This window comes from Bubalus kerabau, chromosome 1, assembly GCF_029407905.1.
Source record: "Bubalus kerabau isolate K-KA32 ecotype Philippines breed swamp buffalo chromosome 1, PCC_UOA_SB_1v2, whole genome shotgun sequence".
Taxonomy (NCBI): domain Eukaryota; kingdom Metazoa; phylum Chordata; class Mammalia; order Artiodactyla; family Bovidae; genus Bubalus; species Bubalus kerabau.
In genome coordinates, this window is record NC_073624.1 from 89,480,697 (window position 1) to 89,492,808 (window position 12,112).

The 12,112-nt window shown below is 44.0% G+C and overlaps 1 protein-coding gene across 12 annotated transcripts in view; it reads left to right on the top strand.

Annotated features, from left to right (window-relative positions):
- The window catches only part of PCED1B (PC-esterase domain containing 1B), a 149,438-nt gene extending 138,339 nt beyond the window's left edge, over nt 1-11,099 (top strand). For 8 of the 12 annotated variants that reach the window (XM_055581781.1, XM_055581748.1, XM_055581731.1 and 5 more), the window contains one exon: nt 9,462-11,099. In XM_055581781.1, the coding sequence (XP_055437756.1) occupies nt 9,513-10,826 (1,314 nt within the window). In that variant the 5' untranslated portion in view covers nt 9,462-9,512 and the 3' untranslated portion in view covers nt 10,827-11,099. The other 4 variants (XM_055581739.1, XM_055581808.1, XM_055581725.1 and 1 more) reach the window with 4 other exon arrangements.
- The last annotated feature ends 1,013 nt before the right edge of the window (nt 11,100-12,112 follow it).

Genomic DNA, 12,112 nt, shown 5'->3' on the forward strand with positions numbered 1-12,112 from the left:
CTAGAACGTCAGGAACTCAGGAGACAAGTTTGAGATAGCTAAATTTATTCACTTAAAAATATGGTAGACCGTATGCAAAGGCCTTCATATGTGTTCATTTAACCCTTGATTCTAAAAGAAGTCCGTTTTAGTATTCCTGTTTAGTACGTAAGATTTCTTAAATGCAGAGAGATTACATTATCGCCCCAGGGTCTCAGAGGCTAATAAAGCAATGGAGCAGGGTTTAAACCCAGGGGGCTAACTCGAGGGCCCACCTTCTCAGCCTCTGTGCTTTTAAGGCCCCAATTCGGAGTCATCTGCATACAAATAGTAAGTGATATGGGGACTGTACCGTTTGTTTCCATCCTAACTAGGATTTTTAGGGGAAGGGTGGAGATCAACAATTAGTCTGGAAAAACAGAGGTAAACCAGAACTGTGGGGACAAAGAGGGCTTTCTGTTCACCTTACGGGTGGACGCAGAGAGCGTGGATGAATTTACCGAGGGAAAGAATGCTGAAGAAAAGAAGGAGGGAGGCAGTGAGTGGGCCTTGAGAAAGACCGACGTTTGGGGATCGCCAGAGAAAGAGAAACTCACGAAGGATATGGGGGAGGTGAGACAGGCGGCCACGGTGTCAGACTCTCGGGCAGGGTTACAGAGGGGAATCTTCCGCAGTGCCCCAGCCCCGGGGAACTAGGAATGCTATAGATGTGATAAGGCCCAAGAAGCAGCCGCTGAAAGGAACAAGGAAATCGTTGGGGATTTGCTGACAAACGTTTCTTCGCTTTGGTGGAGCTGGAAGCCAAATTTCAAGTAAACGGAGGAGTGAGTGGGAGGTGAGGACCCAGACACAGCCAGTTCAAACAACTTTGTAAAAAGTGGCCTTGAAGTAGAAACAAAAGATAGGACTGTCCTGGAGGTGGAGTCAAAGAAGTTTCCTTTCTTTTTTAAAGCAAGAAACTAGAATATGTTTAAGGTTTAAAGAAAGGAGCCAGCTCAGGGAGAGTGAAGAAAACGTGGAATGCATAATTCTCCCCTCTCTGAGGGACCTCCTGGAGGAAAGTGCCCGGGCATGTAGGAGACCTGCCGAGAGTTGAGGGATCGCCTTCACACCTGAGGAGGTACCTCTTGGCCCCTGCAGGAGGGAGGAGAGGAGCTGTGGGTTTGAAGTGTGAGGGAGGGAGCCAGAGCCAGCTGCCCTCAGCAGGCTTAGTGTGCTCCCCAGGAGAGGAGTTGTGCTAAGGGTTTAAAGGTACCTAATGCAAGACTGGTATTGTCCTAGGCCCTTGATGGACGCTGACGTGGATCTTATATCTTCACTATTATTGAGTGAAGTGGGGGCTATTACCCCTGTTTGACAACAGAAAAATTGGGCGCAGGGGTCGGGGGGTTGGGGGTGGGGGAGGCCATCCCAGAGCACACAGCTGTTCAAGGCCAGAGTCCACTTTTGACTTTGTCATCTGCTGGAAGTGAAAGCGGGGTCACTGCCTTTCAGTATTTTTCATTCCTGTTAAAGGACTAATAGGTAGAGAATTAGCAAATGTGGTTTAAGTAAAATGGTGGAATGTGGAAGACCAGAATGTGGAAGTTTGTCAATGGCTGTACATGATTGAAATCACATTTTGTTTGAATTGCTTTGATTTTTTGGCTGATTTTTTTTTCCACTTTACACTCAGATCAGATCAGTCGCTCAGTCGTGTCCGACTCTTTGCGACCCCATGAATCGCAGTCTTTGGTAAAACACAAGTTTTGTGGGTTTTGTTTGTATGTTGCTTTTTGTTTGTTTAATGGGGCTCTTTGAATAAAGTCTCCATAGTTTATTTCTTGTTTTTATAGAAGTTACCTGCCTATCAGGTACTATGAACCTGATAGTGAGGATTTCATTCATTAAGAATGTTTCCTGCATTTCTTTGTATAGTCCATAGGAAATTTTTTATATTAGACTACTACTATGCGAAAAATATGCTGCCTTAAGGATTTTTAAACTTGACAATTTTCAAACTCTTCAAATGTGTGCAATTCTGTTGATATTTTATTCCCCCCCCCCTCAAAATCACAAATTAAGCTTGTGGCCCAGTGAAGACGGTATGGATACAAATTTGAATGTGTCCACAGAGATAAATGCCTCCACAAGGAGATTTTAATGGTTACGTGGAGCCCAGTTTGAAGATCATTAGTCTAAATTCAACTTTCCATTTATACCGTAAGTTTCTGAGATTTTAGCTGTGGCATATAACTAACTGAATAGCCAAGTGAGAAATAGGAGTCATATGACATGTGTGTTGGGATGGGGCAGAGGAACCATGAGGGTTGTTGGAGGATGTAGCCAAACTTACAGAATGACAGCTTCACAGACCAAGGTATACAAAGTGTTTTCTATATTTTTTCTGAATTAATGAACTGCAGAGCTAAGGCCTTTATTGCACGTGAGGTTGTTGGGGGTGCGGCATTAAAATCGGTCTTTCCAATGATTACTATTTGAAAAACAACTTTCTGTTGCTTTATTTATCATAGGATTTCACAGTACTTTCATATATCTTTAAAAATTTCACCTAAAACCACTTTTTAAAATAATAGGACTGCATGATTTCCATTTTCATGTTTATAGACTTGGCCCAAATCAAAAGGTCAGTCTCTTGAGAAATCCCCATCCTCAGAAGAGAAGTTTGAATCTTTTGCTTTTCTCTTTCCTTTGGAAACTTGAGATGATACCAATTTAATTTCTGACAAGATTAAATTCCACTTAGAAAACTAAACAAATATCAAGAATTGGTATGCTGTACAGGTGAGCTCATGAAAAATAATTTTCTTATTTGCACTATCTGTTCTATTAACATTTAAGGGAATCTTAGATAGTTCAAACATAGATTTGATCACTAAAAATGCAGTTAGGAGAAAATGATCTATTTAATATGCCTAGTACAATGTTGCATTAAGATGGTTAGTCATGTGCAAGAAACTTTGAACTAGGTAAAGTACTTCTACAACTAATCAAAACAGCATCCTAATTGTTAGTAATTACCTCTGTGATTTAAGACTTTCGTAGGGTCGCTGGAGTAACTGGCCTATATATCTTTGCCACTCTTCCTGTTACCAAAAATCAATAAGAAAAGAAAAAAGACTAATGTAATTTCTACAACCCACTGATTAATAAAAAACCAAATGCTATGTGTTTGGTTTGTGATAGTTATAATGCAATAGTCAATGATTTTATAAATGATGGTTTATGAAGCCATTAAAAATTAATTATCCCCGAACAGAAATCTAAGCAAGATGCCTCAAAATAATTTATTGTAGCATCAATAGTAGCCATTAATAATGTATATTTCTGTCAGAGCATTAGCCAAAGCCCAAATTTTACTCTGAAAACAGAAAAATATGAAACTGCTTACAATTAAAATTTGAGGAATCATCATAAAACTCTTAAAAATCGATTTTAATTTGAGGTTGGACTCACAGACTGCACTGATCATCCATTTATCTCCTCTTCCCTCCTCCTTGACTTCATACCAGCTTTGATATTTCATTTACATCATCAGTTCTAACTGATATTTTTATGTGTCCACTTTTTTACTCATCCTCTTGAAAGAGACTGCCTTTTTATATCTACTCCTTGCACCTAGCATTATATCTGGTTCTCAATAAATTTCTTAATGAACGAGTCAATTAATCTATAAAATAGCTGTTAAGTTTTTGCAAGTTTGAAGCAAAGAAAAACCCTTAGACCAAAAAAAATCACTGAACTGATAGTTTTCAAATCTCTTTTTTTGTTTCATTTTTATAAATCAAAGGAGCTTTGAAAATGAAACTTGCCAACTTTTTTTTTTTTTAGACCAGAGAAGATTCAGCTCTCCAAATTATTCTTCATTCACCCCACCCCGAAAAAATTACTTTGTTTTTGTTAGGTTTTGTTTTTCATGCTTGACATCTTAGTTTAAATGATTTTTTCCCACGGTCCTGAAGAGGTCTGATTTGTTAATCCTGTTACAGTTGTGACAGGAAGTTTATCAAGAATTTCATGAATTTCCTTTCAGTTTCAGCTTCTAACTGGAATGTTTCTTCCCAGTCACTTCCTCCTCCCTTCTTTTCTACAGTCCAGTCTGCATGTTACATTGCAGAAGAACAGCAAGAAATTCTCAGCTGGACATTTTTGCTTGATTTTGGCTCTAAGCCCTTGTAACAGTATCTGGGTGGGTTAGGTTCACTGGTCAGCATATAAGACAGCCAGAATTTCTCAAATACTGTGAGGCTCTAAAATCTGTAGAAATTTGTTTTGGCTATTCTAAAACACAGGTGTTTTAATTTTTACAGGTCTCTTGCTTGAGATCATATCTATCTATATTGAATTGGCCAAAAAGGTCCTTCAGGTTTGTCCACAACAGCCTTGGAAAACCCAGAGGAACTTTTTGATCAACCCAACATCTGTATTCTCACTTGCAGCTCCCCAACCCCCTAAGGTCACATGGATCATCTCCCCTGAGCAGGCAGAGTAAACGATTACCTGTTACTGCTGCTGCTGTTTAGTCGCTGAGTTGTGTCCAACTCTTTGTGACCCCGTGGCTTGTAGCCTGCCAGGTTCCTCTGTCCATGGGATCTTCCTGACCCAGGAATTGAACCTCAGTCCCCTGCATTGGCAGGCGGATTCTTTACCACTGAGTCACCTGGGAAGCCCAAAGGATTTCCTGTCTATGCTTAAAGGCACACTGAAGCACTCTTCTCTCATCTCCCCCTCAAATATCTCCCTGACCTGAGCCTGAGCTTTGGGATTCAGACTGCAGGGGGTTCTGCTCTAAGGGCTATCTCCCACAGGGACATTTGCCATCAGTAGCTTTAAATCTTCCCTGGTGGGCTTCCCTGGTGGCTCAGATGATAATCTGCCCGCAATGCGGAAACGTGGGTTCAGTTCCTGGGTTGGGAAGATCCCCTGGAGAAGAGAACGGCTACCCACTCCAGTATTCTGGTCTGGAGAATTCCATGGACAGAAACTTGGCAGGCTACAGTCCAGGGGGTCAAAAAGAGTGGGACACAGCTCAGCGACTAAACAGTGACTTTCACTTCCATCACATGAGGATCCTTCTTATCTCACAAATCGGGTAACATTTGCTAAGCATTTGGCATCGGTATCTGTTCAAATAACATTAGTTTTGTTTTATTCAGAATCTCACTTGCTTCTTGTCATTTGATCTCTACAGCACAAATAGTGTAACCCTCGTTTACAGATGATTATCCAAGTGTTCTTGAACTTGCTTTATAAATAGTAACTCATATCCACCCTATTTATCAGGACATTGTTCTAACCACTTCTTCATATCAAATCTCTGAAGTGGGTGCTAAAAGTCCCATTTTACAGTTGAGGAAAATTACAGATGAAAAGGGTTGTTTTTCACAAATATACTTAAGTGCCTCCATTCTCCACAACTTTTAAGCAGCAAATTTGACTCACATCCATGAGTTCAAGTCCAGGGCACTTCACACACAGAGAAGGAATGTATTGGACCTGTAAACACAGTACCGCTGAAGGAGACCGCACTCTGTTGTCACATCTGCCACCCTAGGGGAGGGAATTCTAATGGAAAGGAATGGTGTCCTCTACCCTAGGGGACTAGGACAGAGTATGACCAGAGTCCAACCCAGAGAGGGCACATAGAACTGGGGTAGCGTTTGTTGCTCTGACATGTCACTCAGTCATATCTAGCTCTTTGCAACCCCATGGACTGCAGCACGCCAAACTTCCCTGTCCTTCACCATCTCCTGGAGTTTGTTCAAACTCATGTTCATTGAGTCGGTGATGCCATCCAGCCGTCTCATCCTCTGTCACCCCCTTCTCTTCCTGCCCTCAATCTTTGCCAGCATCAGCATCTTTTCCAATGAGTTGCTCTTCTCATCAGGTGGCCAAAGTATTGGAGCTTCAGTTTCAGCATCAGTTGTTCCAATGAATATTCAGGGTTGATTTCCTTTAGGATTGACCGGTTTGATCTTCTTGCCAGTCCAAGGGACTCTAAAGAGCCTCCTCCAACACCACAATTCGAAAGCATCAGTTCTTCAGTGCTCAGCCTTCTTTATGGTCCAACTCGCACACAACTACATCTCTGCTTTTTAATACGCTGTCTAGGTTTGTCATAGCTTTTATTCCAAGGAGCAAGCATGGGAACCCTGAAAACACTGGGGAAAGATTTCACTTTACACTTTGGAGACTTGGGTCTGGGGTAGAGGAGTCCTGTTTGCAGAGATCCTGAACGTCCACTGTACCTGCTCATTCTGTTTTCATGGCACTTGAAGGTAGCTGGCCCAGAGCCTCTGGCCGCTTCCCGTCTGGGCCTTGAGTCTGCTCTTCCAGATGCTCTGTCACACCCCCTCGTCCATATTTCCTTTCTACTCCAACCCTTCTCTGATGATTTCTTCTCTCTCGACTCTCTTCCTCACTGCACACTCAAATCCCAGGGAGCACAAAGGACCAGCCCTGCCTGGCCTAGAAGGTGAAACTGGGTGTCTGCAGCATGAAACCCGGGACTGTCATTGTACGGGAGAGGACCCTGGCACCAGATAGGGCAGGGACTAGCCCAGGATCACACAGCCAGTCAAAGACAGATACAGATACAAAGGTTCCTCCTGACTGGCCGCCTTCAGTGCTCCATTCTGCCTGTGTCTCACTCTGCTTTGGCAGACCAGACTCACATCCTGACCTGGATATGAACAGGCACCCTGGCACTTGTGCACAGCCATGATTGCTTATCGCCCCAGCAGCCCAGCTCTGTTTACAAACCAGTTTCACATCCTTTGTTTATTTGTCTATGGGCTTCCCTGGTGGCTCAGATGGTAAAGAATCTGCCTGCTAATGCAGGAGACCTGGGTTTGATCCCTGGGTCAGGAAGGTCCCCTGGAGAAGGAAATGGCAACCAACTCCAGTATTCTTGCCTAGAGATAGGAGCCTGGCAGGCTCCAGTCCATGGTGTTTCAAGAGTCAGACATGACTGAGCAACTAACATTGTAGCATTCTCAACTTTGTATTACAGTTATCAATGAATATATCCGATCTGCTCCTGAAAGGCAAGACCAGGTTTTACACATCTCTATATACCCCATGTGGAGCATTTGTTATTGTTCTGTAGTTGCTAAGTTGTGTCCAGCTGTTTGCGACCCCATGGACTGGAGCCGGAGAAGGCAATGGCACCCCATTCCAGTACTCTTGCCTGGAAAATCCCATGGACAGAGGAGCCTGGTAGGCTGCAGTCCCTGGGGTCACTAAGAGTCAGACACGACTAAGCGACTTCACTTTCACTTTTCAATTTCGTGCATTGGAGAAGGCAATGGCACCCCACTCCAGTGTTCTTGCCTAGAGAATCCCAGGGATGGGGGAGCCTGGTGGACTGCCGTCTATGGGGTCACACAGAGTCGGACACGACTGAAGCAACTTAGCAGCAGCAGCAGCAGCAGCAGGACTGGAGCCTGCCAGGTTCCTCTATCCAAGGGATTTCTCAGGCAAGAATACTAGAGTGGGTTGCCATTAACTTCTCCGGGGGATCTTCCCTACCCAGGGATAGAACCCATGTCTCCTGCTTGGTGGGCAGATTCTTTACCTCTGTGCCACCAGGGAAGCCCCATGTGGAGCATTTAGTCAGTGCTTAGTAAGTGTGAGTTGGATGAATAAGTGAAGATAAACTAGTGTGAGGTGGGTGAATAAGTGAATATAAACTAGAGAATATGCCTGAGCCCCAGTGGGATTTGGAGTTTAATTATGTTTAATTTTGTTGTACTACAATGAGCAAAATCCTGGTTTTAAGTTTCTTATTTGATAGCAGATGTTTTTGAATGAAGATTCAAATAAGCCAATATTTCTAACTGTTCTCTTAGGGGAACACTTTTGTATTCTACCCATCTTCATGTTTTTATTTTTGGGCTCATACTCATTTAAAACCACAAATAGTATAGCTTTTAAAAACCAAATGTGTAATTTATTAATAGCTATCCACCACACCTATTAAAATTTTTACTAATGCATGATAGCCTACAAATATCAAACCACAGCAGATTTTAACAGCTTCTTTGTAAGTGTGTGAAGGGCATGCCATGTTCCTCCCCATGTGAGACTTAGTAGTATTTTAGTGTGTTTCCAGCGTTTATTCATTAGTGGATATGGCTGTAAATGGCAGCTTGAAATAAACTCAATCTGAAGTTCTGAAGATGAGTTTCACAACTTTTAACAGCTTATTCAGTGTTCTGGGGAAGAAAAAACTTTTTCTCTATACTCTTAGAGTTAGTATCTGGGGCCCTGTGAATAAAATTACCGTAGATAAACAGAAAAGGCATATAGTTTTTAAATTAATATCTGTGTGCACAACAGTTCACAGAAAAGTAATGGAACTCAAAGAACTAGGTAGACTTGGACTTATATTACCATTTTAACAGAGAACAAAGGGAATTGTGTTTCAAGGATAATAAAGTGTGGAGAAGGGGATGTAAGGGGTTCCTAATGGGAAATAAGGGCTATTTTAGTAAGGTTTGTTTATGCAGACTCATCTTTGTATTGACAGTTCCTTGTCTTCTTCTTTCTTGACGCTTCTCTCCTTGGTGGGGGAAGGGTGACCTTCCTCAGAAAACTTATATCTTGCTTTTAGATACATGAGGGGAGGACAGAGAACTCTTCTATTGATTCTCATTGGTCTTTAGCTCAATATATTTCTTATGCCAAAGTCAATTTCCTTCAAATGAAAAACAAAGAATATTGCAGCTGAAGCACTTGTGAATTATAATTTTATTTTTTACAAGTTCCATTTATAAGAAACATTAAGTTCTCATTAAAATTGATTTTAAGACTATGTAAAGTATATTTACAAAAAAGAGGACGGGGGAAGCAAGGCCCCCATGATCCTACTATCCTATTTAAAGCTGGTTTTGTGTATTTTCTTTCTTTTATGCATTTTATGCATATCTATTGGAGAAGGAAATGGCAACCTACTCCAGTATTCTTGCCTAGGGAATCCCATGGGCAGAGAAGCCTGGTGGGAGGCAACTTAGTATGCATGGCTATTTTACACCATTTCAGTGATATGGCCACATATATGGTATGTAACTTGCTCAGCTAACAGTATATGACACTCCGTGTTCTTGCTTAATCATAATCCTCATTATTTAACCTCTGCAGAGTTTGCCTAACCATTCTTCACTTGTCAGGCATCCGAGTTGCGTCCAGGCACCGGGTGATGCACCTCCAGCTGGGGAGGGCGGGGGCCCTTCCTGGCCATGGAACTTGGGTTTCCTGGGTATTCAAAGTCAAGTCTCAGGCAGAAACTTCCTCTGGGCCAACCAGGGCTTCTGGCTCCAGGCTCCCCTCTCTCCGGGCTAAGGGTAGTGACGCCCCGCCCTTCAGACGCCCCAGGCCAGAGTTCCAGCCCAGTCACAGGGCGGGCCCACCTTACTGTACCTTCCTGCGTCCTGTCCTGTGGGAGGTGGGTCCCTCCCATGCGTTCTCTCCTTCTGTCCTAGCCTTCCGCAGACCCGCTGAGTGAAAGAAAAGAGCTAGGCGGTGCAGACGTCATGGTCCATCTACTGACCTCCGAAGTGCGGCAGCTGCTCCACAACAAGTTCGTGGTTATCCTGGGGGACTCAGTCCAGAGGGCTGTGTACAAGGATCTGGTGCTCCTGCTGCAGAAGGACTGCCTGCTCACACTCAGCCAGCTCAAGGCCAAGGGGGAGCACACTTTCGAGCAGGATGAGCTGGTGCATGGGGGCCAGCAGGGCCACATGCACAACGGCACGCACTACCGCGAGGTGCGCCAGTTCTGCTCCGGCCAGCACCTGGTGCGCTTCTACTTCCTGACGCGCGTGTACTCCGACTACCTGGAGGACGTCCTGGAGGAGCTGCAGTCCAGCGAGCATCACCCGGACCTGGTCATCATGAACTCGTGCCTCTGGGACATCACCAGGTACGGGAAGGACTTCTGGCCTAGTTACCGGCGGAACCTGGAGAGATTGTTTGGGCGCCTCCGCCAGGTGCTGTCCGAGTCGTGCCTCCTGGTGTGGAACACGGCCATGCCCGTGGGCGACAAAATCACAAGCCGCTTCGTCCCGCCCGAGGTCCAGTTCACCTCCTCCTCCGTGAAAATCAGTGTGATCGAAGCCAATTTCTACAGCTCTGCCGAGGCCCAAAAGCACGGCTTCGATGTGCTGGACTTGCACTTCCACTTCCGCCGCCACACAGGAAAGTACCTGCAGACGGACGGAGTGCACTGGAACCAGTACGCACACCGCCACCTCTCCCAGCTCCTGCTGGCCCACGTGGCCGACGCCTGGGGGGTAGAGCTGCCCCAGCGGGACCCAGTGGACACGTGGATCACGGATGGCACTGGGAGAAGACGACCTGGCCGGAGGCTTGAGAGGCAGCCCCTGGTCTGCGGAGATCAGCCGGCCTGCCCTCTGCCCAGACCTTTGCCTCTCCCAGGGCGCCAACCCCTGCTCCCCACGCCTCCTTGCCCACCCCTGTTTCCGCTCTTGTCCCCACAACGTCATCCCATCCCCTTACACCAGGTGATGCCCCCATTCCCATTCTGTCCCCAGGAAACCTGTTTTTCTTCAGACCATCCTTTCCAGTCAGATCAATTCTCCTTAAACTATTTACATTCAGATGTCCCCCCATCTACCCAAACAGAATTTGCCGTCCAAGGTGACTTTCAGTATGGTCCCCAGCCGCCTATGCCCCGCTTCCCTCCACCCTGTTATCAGCAACGGGTCCCTGAGGTCCATAGGGGTTTTCCCAGGTATCATCCCCCTGACCCCTACATGCCCTGGAGAAGGCGGCCTAAAACTTCCAAGAGAAGGGCCTCAGCCTATAAAGAGCCAAGGCCTCAATAGGCTGACTTGGGCCTTCTTCCTCCTCAGGCACATGGACTGAACAGATCGTCTGCCTCTTCCCAAATAGACTGACCTCCTTCACTGAAGCCTTTTGTCCATTGCTCTTATCAATAATGGCAGGGAAGATCAGTCTGACACATACATGTTGTCCATGGCCCCTTTCTGCACCCTCAGGTGGGAGGTGACCAGGCATCATTCCTGCCTTCCCGCTGCTTATTCTCTGTCTTTTTGTAAATATACAATTGAAATTAAAAAGTTGTTTCATAAACGTCATTGTGGATTTCCTGAGTGTATTTAATGCTGCCTCTCCCTTCTCTTGAACACTTCATAACAGCAGGGACAATATCTACTGTATGGTCATGGCCTCAAAACTACTCAAAATGGAATTTCACCAAAGGGTTTCCATAAAATGGATCTGATTCCTTATAAAGAAACGAAATAACTTTTAACTTTTTGTGGTGATATTTACCAGAGATTCTCAAAAAATCATGGAATCATAGAACTGAGAAAACTAAAGACATAAAATTTAACATTTACAAACAAGGAAACTGAGGCCAGGAGCTGAGTGACTTCTTGTAGGTCACCCAGAAAAACCACTTATCCACTAGTCCTTTGTAGTTTATACTAGTTTCCAGTTTATATTAACTTTCAAACTTGATTTATACCACAACAAACCAAGAAGGGAAGTTTACCAAACATGGTTTTCATGGAAGAGATGATAAAAAAACCCCTATAGTTCCATAACCAGAGATTTATTGGCTAGATGTACAAGTAATTTTTGTATGCAAACGAGAGTGGATGGCATGGTTGTGACTTTATGATTTCTTTAATAGTCTTTAGTTTGGGACTTGAGAAAACTTAAGTTGCACTCAATGGCAATGTATCATAGAGTAAAACTAGGAGCTGCAAGGCACCACCCATTGTACAAATCCCTTTCTTGCAAATTGCACAGGTGGCCAAAACTCTCCTCTGTTTTGTAGGAATGTAAAAATTATTGAGATTGAGAGTTTCACTCTAGATAGTGAAATATTAATACTTAGATAAAATGATCAAAATAGGACATAACTAAAATTGTCCAGATTGTAGAATTTTTCATTGAATTGACTTGACTGCTTTATAGGTCCTCAGTTGGATCATCCCTAAATTTGACCATGAGGGTAAGGAAACATTATTCTGCAAAAATGGAGTTCATGAAATCTTAAGACATGAGTGAGACCTGCTATTTACAGAAGAAATATATAGAAACTCCTAATCCACTGAAATAAGATTTCTGAAAAAATAGGGCT